Source organism: Penicillium rubens (assembly GCF_028828025.1).
Source record: "Penicillium rubens strain IBT 27055 chromosome Unknown utg000003l_segment0_segment0, whole genome shotgun sequence".
Taxonomy (NCBI): Eukaryota; Fungi; Ascomycota; class Eurotiomycetes; order Eurotiales; family Aspergillaceae; genus Penicillium; species Penicillium rubens.
Genome location: NW_026890601.1, coordinates 9,448,064 through 9,468,739, shown reverse-complemented (window position 1 = coordinate 9,468,739; position 20,676 = coordinate 9,448,064). Strand labels below are relative to the sequence as shown.

Sequence of the window (20,676 nt, the reverse complement as noted above, 5' to 3'; positions counted from 1 at the left end):
TACGGACGACTTGGATGAGCTTCCGCACGGACCACTTCTCCCTTTTCAGCCTCTATTCAACTCAGTTTGACTGACTCTCGGCACAACATGTCAACTGGAGCCTGCTACTGGAGTGGCAACGGCTCCTACTGCTGCCCTTGCAGTGGCAAAGGACAAGCTGATGTAGCCGACTCTTCGTCGACCTCTTGCCTGGAATGCGGACATCCTATCAGAATTCATGTCATAATTGGGCGTAAGGAATTTCTTCTCTCTGTGTGGACTTACTTTAACACCAAATCAGCAAGCCCAAATGATCCTATGGGTCGTCAGGCCTTCCTACCAAGACACGGAACTGTGAGAAATCTTGCCAATCGCATCCATGAACAAAGAGTGGTACTTGCTCGTGGACCCCCCTCCTCGGGAAAGACCTTCCTCGCCTGGTCTGTTCATACATACCTCCGTGGACAAGGCGTCAAGTCAATTTACATCAGGAGCTTCCCCCTTAGTTTGGAGGGCGGTCCCACCGCGTTGGATCATCTAGTCGAGGCCTGTCACATGCAAGGTTTTGCGGCGTTCGGACACAGCATTCTGCACGACAAATTTGTGTTCCTCATCGATGATGCGCACACGACTTACAATAACTCCGAGCTATGGTTGATTCTGGATTCGGTGAACCAAGATCGGCTGGCGAACAGAGCTGGGATCAGTTTCTGCATGTTCAGTGCATTCGGCACCCCTGATAGGGGCGTTATGCCACACAATATGGGAAGTGACCTGTTGGTATTCAATAAGGATCAACGTCTCGTCTTATCCGATCACTATTATTATCTTGACCAGAGGATCACGCTTTTCTACAGCTTTGCAGAGTTCGAGCTCTACGTGGACATGCATCTCCAGAGTCGAGGTTCCGATTACGAAATATGCGACCCTTTGAAACGGAGAATCCTTGCCTTCACCGGCGGCCACCCTGAATTGGTAGATGCATTCATGCATCTCTGCGACATGGTATGTGGTCCTCTGCGATTTCTAATGTTTGCCGTCATGCTAACATATTGCCAGTGGTATGAGGCATGGTACAAGGATGACGACGTTGCCCTCATAGACTTTGACGATGATGAAGTCAATAAATTCCTTCAAATTCCTGGCGTCCTAGAAGGAGCACTCACCGCAACCGTAAACTTCGCGGGTCTTCCACTTTCACCAGAATCCTTTTTCCCTCCTGAACAGGAGTTTGAAGTTCTTCGCCAGGTTGAGCAATCTGATTTTGAGGGCATTTTGTTCGACCCACAAAGTGAGGCTATGCTATCATGCATTACGAAAGGTTGGCTGCACATGGAAGAGAGCCTAGAAGGAGCATTCAAATGTTACTTTCCCACCATGTTCCACGAACGGTACGTTCATATTATTTACACGCCCTTGATGATGTACTAATAATAGTATAACAGGCTCGTCGGGTACCTCATGGGAGTCCAGGAGCGTAGGTATCCACCCCCGCCTACTTCGGAACTTGAGTTGAACATGAGGATGCGAAACATGACCATTTCCTAAATGGGGGTGTTGGCTATTGTGAACGGATTGAAAGGGCGTGCGACAGAGGCCTAGCTCAAGCTAGATATTCGGATTTTGAGGATTTTTCATATCATGTTTGTGGAGGGGTTGCTGAACTTGTTGGGCGATGAGCATAGGCTCGATGAACGATCGACTTGTGCTGCATCTGCCGGTCTGTGTCAATTTTTACCATGCTATCATGTGTGAATGTAAGTTTTTGTGGAAATACTGTAACAATACAAGTCGATTCAGCTTAACCCGAGTGCCATATCTTCCGTTGACTCGGGTCATTCGGTCCACGGAAGACGATATTGTACCCTCTTCTTTAATCTGAATCTTCGAGCTGGGCATGCCACACTATCTCTACTACCCTTCCCATGCAAGAAGTTCATTGGCCAACCAGGGAATCTGGTTAATTGAACCTCTTCACCATGAGGGCCATCTTCCTCAGTAAGATCTATGGTATCTTGAACGATGGGTCCGAGAGCCCTCTGTACCATAATAATCTTCCTTATTCCTGGAACCCGAATTGTTGGTCCCCAAAATAGCCCAGCAGCGGCGAAATAGCGGGGGGAACCTCGGTAGACAGGCGCAGACGATTCCAATGAAAGGCTCAACGCGGGACCACACGAACACGGGGGCAATTGTCCAAGACGAATCTTCGGAATGTGTATGTGTGTGTAGGAAAACAACGCAAACGATGCCGGCGACGCAGACGCTATAGTGATTCTTGATCAGCGTTGGTTCTAAAGTTCCGGAGGTTTTACTGGAGGTAGACTCACAAACCACAAAACAGCAAAATACTAGTCACTGCAACGCGCTGGGACTTGGGCATCTGCAATTTCCGGATGATAGGAGCTGGGATGAACAAAGCCATGACATCAATGACCACACAATGCCATTGGCCAAGAAAATACTCAGCGGTGGAGTCAGTGTATTGCTGCCGGAAGTAGGATGTAGGGCGACATGCTGCGACGGCGGTGGCGACGACAGCGACCAAGTAGCCTATAATGATAGCCATAGCAAAGTATAACGACCATCGCAGGTTGGAAATGCGACGATAAAACATAATGATTGAGGATTTGGTCAAAGTAACCGTTGTCAAGTAGACAAAAACATATGCGAAAAGGAGTTTCCAGAGCGAGACAAATTCGGAATCCGTGAAGGCTTGTTGGTGCCAATCCATTTTTGATTCCTTGGTGGATTGCGCATTGCCAGAGCAAAAGCCTTATGAAGAATCGGTAAGCCAGAATGTCACGGTATCTAATAATTGCATACTACTCAAAAATACAGATGGATTATGATGGTCGAATGTGTAGATAAGGTTTACCTGGTCATCGGCCTACAGATTTGTGGCTTGAATATATCTCTGGAAAGAATCCAGAGGAGATCTACTCTGGTGACACCTTTCTGCACCTCTACCTTGCAGGGCCACTGGATATGGCACGTTGATCAGTTACTTTGGCATGTATAGCGTGTCCGTCAGTGATCTCGTCAGCCTTCCCTTTGTGTACATCGAAGAAGCCTCGTAGACCGTCTGGCACTGGCGCACCGGGTCTGTGTGTTAGCGTGATTGATGTATGACAATAATTGCCTAAATATATACGTATGTAAGAGGCAGCGGAAAAGATATACAGAAAGATCTTGCATAGGCAGTCATCAGACCCGTGCGCCTATCTTTACTCCTCTGAGGGGCTTGTTCCTTGCTCCTATAAAGCTATACAGATGGTTTTTATGACAGCAGTAGTTGTTGACATGCATGTATACATGCAATGTGTGCAAACTGAGCATATGCTCTCTTCTTCTTCCCAATTTTCCCTCCAGTAGTGCTTCTTATTTATATATAGTTGCATAAGAGAGCCTCGGCCATCTAGGGTTATCTAGGTAGTTCCCCGCAATGACTCATAAGGTTAGGGTTAAACCGGGTCCACGGTTGATATAAGCTTGAACGCCAAGGGTAATCTTGGAACTTCATTTTTCAAGGACGTGATCTTCCAAGGTTTTTCTCTCACTTCGTTTTACGTTCTCAAGCTTCAGCCCCCACACCCAATAAACTCGCACGCCCGCTATTTAACACCACGCACGCACACCCTCACCAGAAACAAGCACTAGACTGCTTTGAAAGATGGAACCCTCTTTAACGCCCATGCAGGTCAACGAAGCCAATCTAGCGACCCCAAAAGCTCATCTGTATGTACCGCAGTCGCCACCAGGATATCTGGATTAGCACCAGTTGACAACTGCAGCCAATCAGCCATCATTATCATCGCCTCGACCACCCTCGTCTTTACAGGATGCGGAATTAACTTCGCATTCGGCGTCTTCCAAGAGCTCTACGATTCCATGTCAAAGGAGCGAAACACCCCATTCACCGGCGCAACACCAGCTCAAATTGACTTGATCGGCACCCTCTCCATCGCCCTGATGACAATAGGCGCTCCATTCGCAACAGCGTGGACAAAGCAATACCCCCCTCGATATGTCATCTGGGTTAGCGGAACAATCCATTCATGCGCTCTGCTTTTCGCAAGCTTCAGTCAACACTTGTGGCAATTTATCCTTACTCAAGGCATTCTACTCGGTATAGCCACATGCCTCACTTACATGCCATCTGTTACGGTGGCACCGACCTGGTTCACACTACATCGCGGACTAGCGATGGGCATAATTCTCGCAGGAACCGGAATAGGCGGTGTTGCATGGCCACTCGCCTTTCGATACCTCATTGAGTCTGTCGGCTTCCGCAATACACTCCGCGTCACGGCGGGGATCTCATTCGCACTCATTTGCGGCTCGGGGACATTTATACGCTGGCCTGCTAGTCAGATCACTCGTATTCAAGCTGAAAACGCTGCTTCTTCCCGTTCGTCGACTTTCTTCCGCCTTCCGTTGGTCGACTGGCGTGTGGTTCGAACCCGCAAATTCGTCGCTCATGCTCTGGGTGCAGCATTGCAGTCTGCTGCATACTACACACCTGTGTTCTTTTTCGCATCTTTCGCCCGTACACTAGGCTACTCACAGGCAACATCGGCGAACTTCATTGCCATCTCAAACGCTGCAAATGCGCTGGGCAAGGTCGTCATCGGCCATGCAGCTGATCGTATGGGAAGACTCAACACCCTGGTATTAACAACGCTCATCTCAGCCGTTTCTGTCCTTGCATTGTGGCTTCCGTCATGTCTATCCGCCACACAATCCACCGGAAGTACACTGTTCATCGCATTCACAATACTCTATGGCATCTTTGCATCGGCGTACGTTGCTCTGTTCCCGACTAGCCTGGTCGAGTTGTTCGGTGTGCAGAACTTTGTCAGTGTCAATGGCTTGCTGTATATGGTAAGAGGCTTTGCCACTTTGGTTGGCACCCCAGTTGCGGGTGCGCTGATCCGCGGAAGCCACGAGAAGACTGTCGGTCCGCGAAATTATGAGAATACCAGCATTATGGTCGGTGTGCTGCTGGTTGTGGCGACGTTGGCTGTGGTGTGGGCACGACTTGAGGCTACCCTCAATCTCGATTCAGCAGCGGGGCGCAGAATGAAGTGGTTGATGTAAGTATCACACAGAGATTGAAGGTGGCATGCTCGATCGTGGATCACAAGAGAATTCTCAAGGTTCCATACACTGTACATTAGCAACATCTCCTATCAAGCTTAATCCAGTCAAAAATAATAAAATCTCCCCTCCGTTCCATTCAAACTGACAATTCATCTTGGATATAACGCTTCCATAATTGCTAAGCTGTACCTAGGCTGAGCAATTTAGGCTGTAGACTCGTCAACGCAAGACCTCCTTGTCTATATGAGGCGACACTTGCGACTTTATCGAGAAGCTGTCATCCCGGGTTTTCCTCATTGGCCTTTTGACCTATCGATAATGATCACACAAAGGATAAACATCTATGGTGAACGAATTAAAGTCCTACACACCTTCTGGTTCGGTTAAAAGGCATATATTTCTAGAACACAAATGCTTGATCTTACTCTAAACCGAGAATAAACCCAAGCGTCAGCCGTAAGTCATGACCCCAAATTCTCACAGCCCGGGAGTCTGTGCCCCTTCCCCGATCCCCATCAATCCACCAGCGAGCCCATTCATCCGACGATCCAGCAAATCCTCTTCGCTGTCAAGAGAAGCAATGCTTCGTCCTCTCGGACGGACTGCACCAGGGCTTTCGGGGGCACTATTCGTTTCATCAGGATCGAACCGGTTCGGCGACCGAGCCGCTCTTTCCAAGCATCGGAGCTTAGCGATGAAATCCTCCTTAGCATTGCGGTCATCTCCCAACGATGTAAACCCGGTGATTCGTGAGGAAGCAAAAGAGGAACGTGATCTCCTCCTCCGCGTGCGGTGTTCACGCTTTGATGTCAATGCATCCTCGCTACCAGCAACGGATGTGATCTTGCTCATACTCATTTCCAGCGGTCTGTCGTCATCACCCGAAGATTCGCCCGTGAACTTGCGATGGTGATTACGTCCATTCTTTGGAGGATTTGCTTGAACTTCCGCAGGGTCGGACCATTTAAGGGTAGTATTGGCATTTGAACAATTCACACCTCGGTCAGCGTAAAGTAGGTCCGCCTCGAAATTATCAATCTTGGTCTTCTGATACAGACTCTCAAGCCAGTCTGCGCTGCGATGGATATACTTCCATGCGTCGGGGAAGAAGCCAGCCATCTGCATGAAGCCGTGCGAAATACCAGGTATAAGGGAGATCTCGACGTAGTCTCTCTCATTGAAGGGACGGTTAGACCTCTCCAAACCCAGGTCCTGGCGCTCACGGAAGTGATGGAGTTTTGCTTGGCGCAGTCTGCCTGCAAATATTACCGTGTCATCAACCAGAGGGTCTCGCTCTCCCGTCATGATGTATGTTTTTGGGAAGCGAGCAAGTAGTGCATCTGGAGCCAGGACGGGAGACAGGAAGAAATCGGTGTTGAAGTCAGGGCGATGGTGGGGTCCGATATATAGAATGATCATCGCACGTGTCATTTCAGGTGTGAGGATGCGGTCGTGGACATAAGTAATCATAGACGAGACAGCTAGTCTAGTCTTGATTGGTGTGACTTCGCCTTCCGCTTTAGCAACAGGGGCTAAGTCCTCGCTCTTTTCGAGTTTCTTTTCCAGTGCTTTGGCTGCTTCAGTGGCCACATTGGCTTCTTTATTATCCTTAGCCTTCTCCGGTGGTGAGATAGCAGTTAGGTCCTCGACCGAGTGACCTGGCGATGTGAATGGTGTGAGTTTACGATATTGATCTTGTTTCCGTTGCAGAACACTGCGGTTTGTCTGGCGCGTGCTCTTCTCCTGGATCAGAGACATCTGTTCATCGCTCATCCAGCTCTCAACCCTCATATTCAACGCAGGGTATCCCAAAACCACACCATCTGGCGCTGGAAGCACATCATCGCCACGCCAGCCCTGAGAGATCGCAGACTGCAACACCATCAAAGTCATGCCCACTGCCAGGTTTCCACCAGCACTCTCACCAGTGACAAGGATTCGAGGACGAGTCTTACCACTCAGCCCCATACAGCGACCGTTTGTGGCAATGATGCTATGGTAGACATCATAGCATTCGTGCAGCGCATACGGGTAGGCGAATTCTGGCGCCTTCCTGTAGTCGACGCTCAGGATGGGAACCTTTAGCCGTCCTGCCCAAGACAATAGCTTGTCCTCTGAGTTTCTGGGACTCATAGCCACAAACCCACCGCCAGGTACATCCAAGACAATGAGACTCTGATCTCGGAGTGCACTTAACGGACCATCGAAATACAGCCACGCATTCACTGGATCGGTGTAAACAGACTGCCCCGGGCGAGGAATACGAATTGCTCGAGCCGGGAATTGAGTCATTCGCGGCCGTAGCAGTTTCGCCAATGACCACAGGTAGGGACTAGTGGCTTTGTTCCAAGACACGCGCAGGTGCTCCAGTGTCAGGGTGGCACGGACCCGGCGGACTTTCTCATCAGCCTGTTCAGCAGCAATCAAGTAGTAAGCTGTGAAGACTAGTGATGCGATATCTCGTAACCACTTTGGCTTTATGTTCATTGCGGTCCAAAATCCAGCGTCCAAACCAGTGGTGATCCATGTTGCTCGAAAGAAGGACCGCGAGTACATGTTTGCCAATGGTTCAGGACATTCGAGTCCGACAATCTTGGCAAAGTTCCGGCTGAGGTAGAGCCATAGGAATATGATAACAGTTGTCTGCCATGTTGTCAACTTTCCCGTGAAGCGGGACGATAGGGATCGAATGAACGGTGGGCCATGTTTATCTGCTCTATTGAATTCTCGATGGTTAGAACCCGCGAGGCTGATGTAGAGTGGATATGCTGTACCTTAATAAGTATACTGACCAGAAAGAGACAACTGCAAATACTTGGATCTTGCGGAGGCGGGTTGAGGGTCTCCCTAAGACGTGGTCTGAATATCGATTAGCCTGCTCCGTAGTGGATTGCAAGTGGAATGCATGTTGGATACCTATCATTTCTCGAAGCTAGGGCTGAGTCTATGTGAAGCCAGGAACTGAATGCATGAAGGTCGAGTCTAAAGAATAACGACAAACGGAACCAAAGACAACCTCAGACAAGTTCACCCATAATGAAGGACATAATGTCATCAATCAGCTGCGTTGTTCAAGTAATGCGACCTTGTCATTGGCGAAAGGTCCTGGAGCTGAATCACATGTCAACAAAGTCCCACTTTCACATGCCAGTGACGGCATCAGCTGACACTCCGGGGTTGATTCCATTTTTATCTTCTCCAGGTTTATGTTTTATGACGGAGTCTCTATAGATATATGTGCATCACATATCTCTAATCTATTCTATATCTTTTGTCGGCAATAATCACGCCCATGTCCGACCTGCCAACTGCACAACGAGACCTCCCACCCCATACTGAGGAAACCCGCGATGCAGATACCGGCCGAGTCACTGACAGTGGTAGCCCCCAATGAGAATTCACGATCCTCCTTAGGAACACGGTCGGCAATCTCAGCAAAGGTATTGACATATACCACCCCACCCAGCAGGCCTTCCCAGAAAACAATGATGAAGACAAGCCATACGCTGGGGATGAAATCAAACAAAGCATGGAGGGTCAGCAACACAAGATTGACCACCTGCAGGATAGACGGCAGGTACAGGTTATGGATGCGGTAGAATGGGGTCGAGGAGCGGGATATGAAGACTCCAACCTGGTAGATGGCATTGTAGGTAGGGTAGAAGGAGCGGAAGTGTTGAAAGGGCGATTCCCTCAGTGGGAAAAGCAGTGTTGGAGCCACACCTTGGTTTATCACGTACTCGGCGATATAGACCAGTAGCATGGGGACCATGCTGGATATTGTCAGCCCTAGATTTTGGAGAATCGGAAGAATTGAATACATACAAAGGAATGAACAGTCCCTTGATGCGACGTAAATTTATGCGTGTCTGGTCCTGCCAGGAATGGCCTTGGTTGACGTGAATAGACTTGTGGGTGGGGGAGTCGTGCGACACTCCCAACAGCCCCTCGTCTTCTCGGCCAGCGCCATCATCCATTTCATCTTCCTCCACCTGACCCCCGCCTTCAACAACGCGATACCTATCAGGGCTTGATTCAGTAGATCGCAGGGAGGACCTGGGTAAAACGACGAAGAAGCTTATGACCATAATTGCCGGTAAGCAGGCCGAAACCAACAACGTGACATGAACAGAGAAACCCAGCGCCGAAGTTGCGAGGGCATAAGCACCAGCTCCGATCAGCCCAGCAGCGCCAGTGCCACTCCCCCACGCAGCCAGACTGAACGGGCCATAGAAGTGTGTGAGACCCACAAAGCTCAGCTCTCCAGCGCCGCAAGAAAGGCTAGCCAGGACGATTCCCGCAATCTTGGACGATATCGTTCCTCCCTCGGTATAGCCTGGGCTCATAGCGACTATCAGCATGCCCACGAATGACAGGAAGGCAAAAGCCAGGACGCGTACCCAATAGGGGACCAGATGGATGAAGTATGGGGCGACAAGCTTGGTTGCGAATGACGGAATCACGTCCGCGAGGAGAACGACGCCTTTAGGTATATCGGGTCCGACTAAATCTACGGCTGCGGAGAGGATGATGACGTATAGGACATTGTTGATAAGGCCTGCCGGGTGTAAGTGTCAGTTCAGCTGATCAACTGGGGCTAGTCGAGGGTGCGCACCGAAGAGCCAGAAAGCGACGCAGACTCGGGGGTCTGCGCCGCTAAAGGCACCACTGAGACGGGCGCTGAAACGCTTCCAGATAGAAGGTTGCTCTTGTGAGGAAAGCGTTGCAGCATCCTCACCGGATGTTGTGAGAGGCATTCGGTTGTTGCGTTGGGAGTTGATAAGGAACTACAGCAAAGTGACAGACGATATTCAATCCATGGTATATTCTAAATATTCAGGAGAAACAGACTGGATATAATACAGGGGCATATCGAATCAAGTGCGAAGAGTGACGACTCCTTATCCCCACGCGATCCACCGCCTTCCGCCCTACACGTGGCTGAGACTTTGACCTCTCCACATTGGAACAATGGACACACGACACTTTTCCTTTATTGCTCTAGTTTCTATGATGAAAATATGTCTTGTCATATCCAACGCAAGATGGTATAAAGGGTAAAAAGGAAAACAAAATCATAACCGGCATTCAAGACAAGACATTTATGACTTGGCCACAACCGAATCCACAGCCTGCTCCAAAATCCGTAGACCAGTCTGAATCTGGTCTTCGGTGATCGTTAAGGCGGGGACGAATCGGATACAACCCTCACCAGCAGTGATGATCAGCATACCGCGCTCACGGGCAGCGGTGATAATATCACCAGCCTTAGCGGTGTATTCCGGGGTGAGCTGAAGACCCAGGATCAGGCCGCGCCCGCGGATCTCGGAGATCACACCTGGGAACTTCTGCTGCATGGCCTGGAAGCCCGAAACAAAGAGATCAGACTTGGTCTGGACGGACTGCTGGAGCTCAGGCTCAGCGAGACGCTCGACGATGTGGTGAGCGACACGGCAAGCCAATGGGTTACCGCCGAAGGTGGTGCCATGATCACCGGTCTTAATGTGCTGGCCAACCGTCTTGCCCGAGACAATGGTGGCACCAATAGGAATACCGTTACCAAGAGCCTTGGCGGTAGTCAGGATATCGGGGTGGGCAGCCTCGCCAGAGGCTGGGGCGAGAGAGGGGTGGGCGTGGGCCCAGAAAGTACCGGTACGGGACAGACCACACTGGATCTCATCGAAGATCAAGACGGCTCCGGTCTCATCACAGCGCTTGCGGAGAGCGGCAAGGAACTCGGGGGTAGCGATATTGACACCGCCCTCGCCTTGAATGGGCTCAACGATGACACCGCATGTCTTATCCGTGATAAGTGTCTGGAGCTGGTCGATCTGGTTGTAATCTCCGTACTTGAATCCGGGGATCATGGGTGAGAACGGAGTCTGGTACTTGGGGTTGGGGGTGGCCGAGAGGGCACCCATTGTGCGGCCGTGGAACGAGTTGTTGAAGGACACGAACTCGTGCTTATCACCTGAGGGGTCCAGAGTGCGGCCGGTCTTGCGAGCAAACTTGATGGCAGCCTCGTTAGCCTCGGTTCCGGAGTTGGAGATGAAGACCTGCGAGGCATCGCGCATAGCACCGGACTTCCGAGTCAACTCAATCAACAATTGACTCAGAGCACCGGTCCAAGGGTTGTGATAGAGGTTCGAAGCGTGGATGAGGGTTTCAGCCTGAATTGAGCACTTTTCTTTAGCAATTGATCAATGTACGGTCCATAAAAGCATTTCGCACCTGCTCCGCAATAATTTTCGCAATCTCCGGGTCACAATGGCCAAGAGAGTTAACTGCAATTCCCGCCGTCAAGTCTAGATAACGTCGGTTCTCCATATCCCACAAGTAACAACCCTGGCCCTTCATCATCATCGGAGCCGGGCGAACGTAAGTCGGCACCATGAAAGGAGCCCGCTCGTTGATGAAGGACGCCGTAACTGAGTCCGCCGAAGGGTCGGGGTTGGGAAGAGTTGCCTCCTTCTATATGATCATTAGTTTCCCAATTTGAAAGTTGTCCTAGCACTTTGTGGCAGACATACCTTAACCTGGGACTTCACATTTTGAGGGGCATTGGACGTAGTCGCGAATCGGCGCTGTACTGGTGATTCGATAGCAGGGACAAATCTGGGTACGCGAGGCAGACGGCGCGCGGCCACACGAAGGGCAGACATGGCAAACTTCCGATTTGTAAAAATAAAGGAAAAACAAAAGCTAATCTGCAGGAAAACGGAGGTGAAGATCGCAAGAGAACCGTCTGCTCAGATTCAGCGCACTGCCGGGAGAAATAAAACGGCGATATCGGGATCGGGCAGTCTTAGTCACATCGGTGGAGTGAGTCAACAACCCCGAGGTCCCGATCTCCCCGTATATCGTACAACTTCCTCATTGGACCTGTCATTCTCCTCTTACACAGAGACAATGGTGTACTCTCTCGTTATTCGCCGTTCAATTCTCTCGGCTTCCACAGCGCGCGGCGCAGTCCGGCCACTCTCCACTACTCAGTTCCTTCGTCAGGGCGGCGGCGACAAGCCCACACCCTTCGCGGACTCCCCGGCTCCCCCACGCCTCCCGAAGGAGGAACAGGAGATCTTCGAGCAACTCCAAAAGCGCTCGACTGGCGCATTTAGCACACCTCAGGTCAACCAATCCCCACAGGCCGAGATCCAGGCGGACGGCAAAGGTGGCGAGCTTCACCCCGATGCGCCAAAGGGACTGCAGCCTGATTTTGAGGGCGAGAAGAACCCCAAAACTGGCGAAGTTGGCGGACCAAAGAATGAGCCTCTGCGATGGGGCGCAGCTGGTGATTGGAGCTATGGTGGTCGCGTCACTGATTTCTGAGTGACCCCAGCTTGACCAAAGAGATTTGCATGAATGTTGGCGTTGGTGTTTCTTGCCTAGGGATATAATGTCTCCATAACCGGAAATGGGGAGTGAGTGTTGATTCTGGATTTTCTATGGTATCGCCATAGGAAAAAACACAGCCCTCGAACCTCCCTAGCCACAGAGTACTTGTGTGATCGGTCATACGTTGATCCCCCATTTTTCACCTGGTCTGCATCCACAAATATGAAGCTATTCACAAATCATCTGATCTGTGTATAGGGCTAATTTATTGCTAAGATCCAAAGCCGGCCACTACTCCGAGCTTTTGCCTATTAAGCCAAAAAGGCAGAGCCAATCTGAGTTCTGGAAGTCAGTTTAACTGCTGTGGTCACACATAGAGAGCATTTGGAAAGCTAAGTAGGATAAGTATTCTCCTTTATTACCTTCCAAGGTTACTATTTAGTGATATCCTCGCCTACATTAAGCGCTATTATTCTACTATATAAACCCCTTAGCTAGAGAAGATCCCGCTTTTAGAAAGTAGATAAGCTAGCTAATATAGAGCTCCCGAGGTCTATAGGCCTCCTTAGCTTTATAAGCTCCCTCTACTATATTTACTGATGTTACGGTTAGCAGGCGGTCGAAAAGGGCTGCACTGACCCTTCTCACCCAGGCAGCACCAAGTCAACTATTAACCGGGCACAAGCCGCACGCCAGTAGTATAGTTCTCACTCCCATTGGGTTGCTTTGAGAAGTTTAAACCCCATCAATTCGATCGCGCAGGCTGCGATGGTTGTCCACCCCAGCAGTGATGTCATTCATCCATGCACGTATATGCCGGGCAACAAACTCATTATCGCAATTTTGCACTGCAAGGTCGAAATCTCTTTGATGTTGGCTCTTGTGGAAAACCTCCACCCATCCCGGTTCCAGGCTTTTCATTTTATCAATAAACACATCACGAAGGAGAGTGACCTCATACTCCCATAGGTGTTCCCAGTAGAGATCGGAGGGTTCTCCGTTCGCTTCGGGTTTATATCGTCTTAGATCAGGCCCAAGGCGTCGCGGTCGCCCTTCCAAGAATGCAGGGTAATAGCAGGCATTCCATAAAGGGAGTGCTGAAACACATTCCCAGTCTAAAATAGCTGCTAGCTCTCCGTTATCATAAACGAGAATATTTCGGCGAGAGAGGTCGTCATGAACCAGGACTGAGGGCTCCGGATTGTCTCCATTTGGTGGAAAGAAAGATGGAAGCAAGGGTTTCAGTTTTCCAATGATTTCCAATGTTCTTGTTGCATCATCTGCATCAGCTTCATCATCACTCTCAAGATCGCTAGATGGTAAATTGTCTAGTATCGACTGACAGTCTTTCTCGCTGAGAGAGAGACGTGATGTAATCCAGTCGCTACTAGACGTAAACGGCCCTCGATGAACATCCTGAAGGATATGCGACCCCCAAAAAAAGTGCATAGAAACAATTCTGCCCAACTCTGGTAATCCTGTAGGCAAATATTCCTTCTCAGATCGAGGTGAATTGTTAGAATATGCTGGGTTTCCACCAGGCCAGGTCGCTTCAAACAGTCCAGAATCATTGGGAATAGATGCTGTCCCATAGAGATTTCCAATCCCCTGGAATTGGTTCCGAAAAAGGCAACTAGAGTAGGCCGCAAACTCTCCAACCAAACTTGTCTTTGCGGAAAATGATAGAGAGCGCCACAGCTCTTTCAACGGTCTTCCAGGCATTCTGGTCATAAGGATCCATTCAAATCCGATAGGATTTTCTCGGGAAGATTGATAGGTGATGACTCGAGGAACAGGGATATTTGTGGTACGGGATATCCATTCCACTGTCGACACTTCACTCATAGTTTTATAGTACGGATCAACAGACAACGAGACTCGCATAACAAAGACCTCATTATCTATCTTCACGTCATAGATTTTGTTCAAGGCGCCCTCGGCGAGGAAGGTTACCTGGACCGTGCTTGATGGTAGTAGCGACTGTATTGTCCGCTCGATGGCCTGAGGATCGGGCTCCACCGTCCACTGGGGTTCAAGATTGAAGGTTCTTTGAACCCAGGCAAGGCCCGGGGGCTGTACCTCCAGGGGTTTCATTTCTGTCGCGATGTAAGGGATTGGTCCGCCGTGGATTCAGTGCTAAGATTCTGTGGTTTGAGCTTCAATATGAGGGGCAAAACAGAATATGCGTAAAGGTCGAGAGAAATGCGCTAAAGGACATGTGACCGGGGGCCATATCGGGCCGGAGTAACTTACGGAGAGAATGACTTTCTATAAGGGCGAGCCCACGGCTTGAAGTTGTTCATGTGAAAGTAGGGGCACATTTTAGGGAATGGGGATGCTTAGGGGGATACATATGTATTATGACAGACAGGTGGTTGGAAAGAGGGAAGACGAGGGGAGTGGAAGCTGAAGGGGAGGGTGCGGGTTGTGGGGGGATTGAGTTGAGATGTTGCAATAGAAGAAATGGACATCAGTCTTTTTGGTCTTTCTATTAGCCTCTTGAGTACATAGTCTTCTTTGGTAATGTCTTTTAGAAGCGGCTTCCCCTAGAGTCCTTCCTTATTTTAGGTAGACATCACCTTCTAGAGACCGTATACAGTTCTAGAGTCGGCTCACCCTAAAATATATATAGTTACGGTAACTACCTGGCTCCTACTACCGCAAGCCAGGTAAGAAAATTAAAAACATTTGTCCACTCCGCCGCATATGCCTAGGTATCAACATGTGGCGGCGCCGGCGATCCCAATGACATCGGACTACTGTCGGTTGGTGAAGTAACACACCCGTCATTGCGGTGACGTCCGATAGTAGCAATGTTAATATAATATTTCGTCGTTTTAAAGATATTAGCTCAACCGACAAGGAGTTTGGCGGAGGAGACGACAGTGGGCCCCGAGCCCTAGGTGCCGCTTGGGCAGGCGTCCTGTCATTTCTACGTACTTGTGACATCCGACGTTTCTCTACATGTACTGTATTGATGACTTCCCTGGACAAGCATGACACGGTCAGATAGATCTTGAGAGACCTCAGATAGTTGAATCTTGGCGCCGACTTAACTAGTTGTGCGTGTTTCTTGAGTCAGCAGCATCGTTGGCGGAAATAGGTTTCACTCCCACAGAAATAGAAGCGGTGGCAGTGACCTTATCGTATGCAGGTCCGTTGTGGGAGTTGCATATGTTGCCTATAAGCAGTAATCAGTCATCATGACATCCAGTGTGGTAGAGAATAGTCAGAGAGCATTAGGTCTCTTTTTAATCGGATCATGAACTCTTGTACACGTCATCTTACTCCTGCCTGCACACTAACTAGCTTCAAGATAACATGCGTACCGTTTGCAAGTCCAAGTCTGAGCACTGGAAAGTCATACTGACACAAATGTTACCTCACTGCTCCGTGGACCTGTCATATAAAGGATGAGCTACATCGCTCAATCATCGACCTTTTCAAACGGATTTCGCACACGGTATCTGTCAGTTGATTGAACTACAAACATCCTATCCACCACGATGCCGCAGTACAGGAACGGTCAGACTGTTCGTTACAAACCTGTCGGGGGTAAGCGGAATCAGCTTGAAAGGTAGCATTGGGTCTTGAGCAAGGCCTTGCTAATACTCTTGATCAATATACAGGCCCGGAATCGCGCACTTCTGAGAGCGTTGGGTTCATCAGATCCGTCCTGACCGAGCCTGGAAACCAGGCCCATCGCAACGTCGATGCTAGTGAGGATCAACCGCGCTACGAGATTGAGAATCAAAACACGGGCCGAGTGACCACGATCTACGAGAAGAACATTCTGGATATGGCGTGATTTCCTCATATTCTCATGTAACGAGTTGAAGTAGATATAGTTGGCACTAGGCCTAGCACCAATGATTTCCATTTCTGAACGGACCGGAAGGTGTAGATACGAAGTATTTAATTGAGTCAAGGGCAAACTATCGGCCGAGCAAACACTGTTGTTCATTCGAAGATTGACAAATGGATGTTTCAGAATTCTGTATACGGAGCCTCCTGACGAAGAAGACTAATCGGGAATGAACGCTGCAGAGACCACCGTTACTTCGTACTCGGTCTGATTCATGAGATCTATGACATGCTGGGTCGACAATATATAAGGTTAAACTAAGTAAGTGTTACATTTCATACAGGTGGTCTTGCCTTAATACACAAAATCGGACCTGAACAGAAAGAACATTGTGACTCTCAAGGCGTAAGTAAACCTGAATCGATACGCTTGGAGCGCTGCATCGATCTGGCCCCTAAATCACTGCCGATATCCACGTTGCTGAAAGTTAGGCCTCCTTTCCTCACGGTCTTGTGAAGGAAGAGGTCGCAGCCACAGAAGATAAACACCAATATAGCGCCTTTTCCACAACCTGAGTGATGTTGATCCCAATATCACGATACTATAGGGCGATACTTTGCTCGCTTTAGTTCACTGATAGTGTATTGAATTTGCTCAAATACGATCTACTGCTCTTCTCCTAGCCCATAGTAGAGCAAAGCAAAGCAATTGAACACAAACAGAAGACTTCATTCACTCTCTAAAATTGACTTATGCAACTGGTCTTCGAGTATTCTCCGATGCATCACTTCTCATCGAGTCAGGTAGAAAGGAAGGCTTGACGACGCCAAGCTCTAGGGTGTGCACAGTCTATACCCTTCTTCATAACTGATGATCTCGAAGCTGTCAACGCAAAGAAAGAGCAGCAATCAAAGCAGCTCCAATAGAGGAACCATCTTCTGCCGGAACGAGCATAATTGGGTCTCCGGAGTCTTCGGGCCAGTCAAGAATTTCCCGCAACGCAGTAGCGGCACGTTTCCTAAACTTGGGGTAATTGCTGAACATGGACCCGTCCACCCCGACATGACATGACTCTATTCTCTTTCTCCGGCAGATTGCTGCAATTCCGCAAGCAAAGAGTCGTGCAGCGCGGGTACATATAGTCTCTGCCAAGTCTGCACAGATGATGAGTTCGCATGATGTGGGCTCAAGGTGGAACCGTCTTAATATATCCCTGATCGCGGCGCGGGAGTCGGTACCGTCCTCTTCTATTGCGGACAAGATGGTCGAGTCAAATGCATTCCTGCATTCCAGTTTCGAGCAATCTGACTTCGGAAATATGCCAGCGCGTCTCTGTAGGTGCAGCAATACGAGGCGCATCAGCTCCCCCAGATAGTAACCAGCCACCATCTTCTCGTATGTCTGCTGCCCAGGGCGTGTTGACTCTTCATCAATTGTCTCGTCAAACTGTGTTCGTGGTAAGACTTGGTGGCTGTTATCAAACGCCCCATATTCTGTGTTGATCGCAATCTCTGTTTCGGGCCGCAGACCACTGTTGGATATCTTGGAAACAGAGCCGGCCTCCTCCATATATGCTGCATTGCAACCGGTACTGAATATGCTCCCTATCTTTATCATTGGGTCTTTGTATGCTCCAGCAATCAGCGTGCCGGTCGTGTCGTTTACGAGAGCGGCAACTGTCAGCGGTAGATTCTAACACATGTAAGGAGCGTCAACTAGACGTATTCGACAGTTGCGTTTCAAGCGGTGGGTAACGTACCTTTCTTTGTAGCGTCCGTTCGAGTTGCTCAACGACATCGTTCCCTTCTACTCCCGAAACGTCAAAGCCCTTTGTCCATCTTTGCAAGATACCGTGCCTGATGTTATTCTGCGTCACGGGATATGAGAACGTGAAGGCAATGGGAAGTTTATCGGACCGGTCCTTCATGTGATACTTTGTCAGGAATCGATCCAGGCAATCAGCTGTAAATCCCCAAAGCTCGTCCGCAGCTCCATCTCGGATGCCGGGTGGTAGCTTGAACTTCTCCTGCGTGAGTTCATAACCACCTCGCTCCTCGGTCAGGATGACCTAGCATACCCGTAGGTTCGTTCCGCCCATATCGACTGTAATGTAGTTCCCAGTTTCTTCCCCGTTCGGGTAGCCAGTAACCCAGGTGACATTCATAGGCTGCGGATAGCATCTCGGTCAGAGACTATGTATCAAGTATAATCTGCCAGAACTTACAATTTCAGCATCGTGAGACGCCAGCCCTATTCGACCAGTTAGAGAGATATTAACTCTCCTGTGTTTCAGAGGATACCTTTCTCGAGTTCCTCTGCGAAACGCTCCGTTATATCGCGTAGAGTATGTTTTCCTACACTAAAGGACTCTTTGATAAACTTAACCTCAGCTGCAACAGCAGCAGGTATATTCTCAGGCAAATCTAGGGAACATCAAGCCAATTGTCAGTTCAAGTAGCACTTATAGCATAGTTCGCATCATACCGGAACTGATCGCCATCATTGGCAACGCGGTCGTGGGATCTTTCGTCTGCAATAGATGTTCAGGTCGATGGCATTGACCGAAGCTTGGACAGGCTTCGAGGAGACAAGAAGTCTACTTATCCTGCCACAAGAACATTCAAGAAGAGCGGTACCATAAAATTTCCACTTCACCATGACGGGTGCTAAGTCATGTCTCCAGTACCAGCAGCTTTGACCCAGGCGGGCCACCAAGCAATGACATCAGTCAGTCAGGACTTGAAGCTTAAAAACCGGTATCATTTATTAGATTCACATCTATGTGGACTCTGTTGGAGCGTCATTTGATCATTCGTCATCCGCTCGTCTTCCACATCTACATACATCCGGATAATCTCACCAGGCTGTATGTCCTCCATCAATAACCAGCTTATTGCCCGCCATATAGCTGCTCCACCGGGCTCCATTCTTGCGCCAGGTTTCTAGTTAGCCGTACAATAGCAGCTTGGACAAACTGTAGGCGGAGGAATACATTCCCTTGGTCGCTAGAAGCCCGTTTATATACTGGTAGGCAAGACCACCGAACCTCTGCATTTGCGTTCCAGCATCTGCCTTCCAAATGCTGCTGCACAAGTAAACGCTCCAAAGAAATTGGTGCGCATTTGATGGATGTATATTAGTGCTAAAATTCTTATCAATAGGTATTGACAATAAATCCTAAGATGCAAGGTAGAACGTCGCATTTAGTTACTGCAACTACATATGTTTTGGGGTGAGCCGTGTGGCTCGAGCCGCATGTGGTTATCTCTTATCGCCACCGGATATTTTCTTATTTTCTTATTCTCTACCTAGATCAATCCCGAGGTCTCACATTTATCTTCGTCACTCCCCTTTTCTTCATCAAACATATTGTTAAGATGACCAAATGCGCTGCCTCGTCAAGGTTGGCCTTGTCCGCCGTTCTGCGCAATGTTTTCCACTCCCAGTCCAGTAAATTGGGCGCCTCAATAACCCCCTATCGCCGACCTTTCGCCTCTGTTCCTCTTTTCTCTTCGGATATTCAACTCCAAAGATCCTTCGGTTCAATGCCACGCTTGTGCGACTCACAGAATGAACAACCAGAGCCCGCAGTACCTGGAACCCTGACCGTCGCCGATGACACTCTGCCTTCTCAACACAAAACAACGAAAAGGAAAGATTATGATTCCTCTGGCAAGACAGATGGATGGAATACCCATAAACGTCAGCCCAAAGATCATGGAGGGAACCCGGAAAATCGCACCGGAAGAACCGACAGAGAGCGCAGAGCTTTCCGCAACGAGACTCGCCGGGAGGCCAAAAAGGAGCCTCGCAAGTGGCAAGATAGGACCGAAAAAGTGAAACTGTTCTCAGAGAACAAAGGAAATAAAAAGCCTGAGCACTGGCAAGTGCAAAAAGCGGCTTTGAAGGAGAAGTTCGCGGGTGGTTGGAACCCACCCAAGAAGCTATCACCTGATGCCCTCGATGGAATTCGTCATCTCCATGCGAAAGCTCCCGAACAATTTACGACCGCGGTCCTCGCACAGGAGTTTGAAGTGTCACCGGAAGCTATCCGCCGGATTTTGAAGAGCAAATGGCGCCCATCGGAGGACGAGATGGAGAGTCGGCGCAAACGATGGGAGAACCGACACGATAGAATCTGGAGTCGTATGGCTGAGCTTGGTCTTCGCCCTTCGACCAACCGCACGCGAACTCTTTCAGACTTCCATGTGCTGTATGACGACAACAATCGCAAGCGAAGATAGTCGTCTGTGTACATTTTACCAAGTTCGATATGGTTTTAAGCGCCTGTACATTAGATACGGTTTCAATTTACTCCTGTACAATAAATACTATCAGCTGTGACTTTTCTCTTGGGAGTAAACAACGTACATATGTATTTACCACAGTACGTGGTTGCAGTAGGGTGGGTATCATATGTCATTTAGCCCGTAGTTTGGGGTGGAGCTAGGAGC

The 20,676-nt window shown here is 49.3% G+C and overlaps 10 protein-coding genes across 10 annotated transcripts; 5 read left to right on the top strand and 5 right to left on the bottom strand.

The window, feature by feature from the left end:
• Positions 1-87: 87 nt before the first annotated feature.
• On the top strand, positions 88-1,527 carry N7525_009859 (uncharacterized protein; the record flags this gene model as incomplete). Its single annotated transcript, XM_002563915.2, has 3 exons — positions 88-984; positions 1,039-1,370; positions 1,425-1,527. 3 exons carry the CDS (start codon positions 88-90, stop codon positions 1,525-1,527), a joined length of 1,332 nt encoding a protein of 443 aa, XP_002563961.2.
• A 778-nt stretch (positions 1,528-2,305) lies between these two features.
• On the bottom strand, positions 2,306-2,713 carry N7525_009858 (uncharacterized protein; the record flags this gene model as incomplete). Its single annotated transcript, XM_061214878.1, has 1 exon — positions 2,306-2,713. The coding sequence occupies one exon, from the start codon at positions 2,711-2,713 to the stop codon at positions 2,306-2,308; it is 408 nt and encodes a 135-aa protein (XP_061069309.1).
• A 939-nt stretch (positions 2,714-3,652) lies between these two features.
• N7525_009857 (putative MFS monocarboxylate transporter) lies at positions 3,653-5,079 on the top strand (the record flags this gene model as incomplete). The annotated part of the gene is made up of 2 exons (XM_002563913.1): positions 3,653-3,717; positions 3,774-5,079. The coding sequence occupies 2 exons, from the start codon at positions 3,653-3,655 to the stop codon at positions 5,077-5,079; spliced, it is 1,371 nt and encodes a 456-aa protein (XP_002563959.1).
• Positions 5,080-5,559: 480 nt separating this feature from the next.
• On the bottom strand, positions 5,560-9,839 carry N7525_009856 (uncharacterized protein; the record flags this gene model as incomplete). Its single annotated transcript, XM_002563911.2, has 5 exons — positions 5,560-7,798; positions 7,857-7,941; positions 8,371-8,855; positions 8,908-9,640; positions 9,698-9,839. The coding sequence occupies 5 exons, from the start codon at positions 9,837-9,839 to the stop codon at positions 5,560-5,562; spliced, it is 3,684 nt and encodes a 1,227-aa protein (XP_002563957.2).
• Positions 9,840-10,184: 345 nt separating this feature from the next.
• On the bottom strand, positions 10,185-11,744 carry N7525_009855 (acetylornithine transaminase; the record flags this gene model as incomplete). Its single annotated transcript, XM_002563910.1, has 3 exons — positions 10,185-11,252; positions 11,314-11,553; positions 11,613-11,744. The coding sequence occupies 3 exons, from the start codon at positions 11,742-11,744 to the stop codon at positions 10,185-10,187; spliced, it is 1,440 nt and encodes a 479-aa protein (XP_002563956.1).
• Positions 11,745-11,991: 247 nt separating this feature from the next.
• On the top strand, positions 11,992-12,411 carry N7525_009854 (succinate dehydrogenase assembly factor 4; the record flags this gene model as incomplete). Its single annotated transcript, XM_002563909.1, has 1 exon — positions 11,992-12,411. One exon carries the CDS (start codon positions 11,992-11,994, stop codon positions 12,409-12,411), a length of 420 nt encoding a protein of 139 aa, XP_002563955.1.
• A 741-nt stretch (positions 12,412-13,152) lies between these two features.
• Positions 13,153-14,511, bottom strand: N7525_009853 (phosphotransferase family protein; the record flags this gene model as incomplete). Its single annotated transcript, XM_002563908.2, has 1 exon — positions 13,153-14,511. The coding sequence occupies one exon, from the start codon at positions 14,509-14,511 to the stop codon at positions 13,153-13,155; it is 1,359 nt and encodes a 452-aa protein (XP_002563954.2).
• Positions 14,512-15,923: 1,412 nt separating this feature from the next.
• N7525_009852 (hypervirulence associated TUDOR domain-containing protein) lies at positions 15,924-16,225 on the top strand (the record flags this gene model as incomplete). The annotated part of the gene is made up of 2 exons (XM_002563907.1): positions 15,924-15,972; positions 16,047-16,225. 2 exons carry the CDS (start codon positions 15,924-15,926, stop codon positions 16,223-16,225), a joined length of 228 nt encoding a protein of 75 aa, XP_002563953.1.
• An 882-nt stretch (positions 16,226-17,107) lies between these two features.
• N7525_009851 (hexokinase) lies at positions 17,108-18,722 on the bottom strand (the record flags this gene model as incomplete). The annotated part of the gene is made up of 6 exons (XM_061214877.1): positions 17,108-17,914; positions 17,982-18,248; positions 18,300-18,389; positions 18,447-18,472; positions 18,523-18,645; positions 18,707-18,722. The coding sequence occupies 6 exons, from the start codon at positions 18,720-18,722 to the stop codon at positions 17,108-17,110; spliced, it is 1,329 nt and encodes a 442-aa protein (XP_061069308.1).
• Positions 18,723-19,599: 877 nt separating this feature from the next.
• On the top strand, positions 19,600-20,466 carry rrg9 (mitochondrial ribosome assembly protein RRG9; the record flags this gene model as incomplete). The annotated part of the gene is made up of 1 exon (XM_002563904.2): positions 19,600-20,466. One exon carries the CDS (start codon positions 19,600-19,602, stop codon positions 20,464-20,466), a length of 867 nt encoding a protein of 288 aa, XP_002563950.1.
• Between the last annotated feature and the right edge of the window lie 210 nt (positions 20,467-20,676).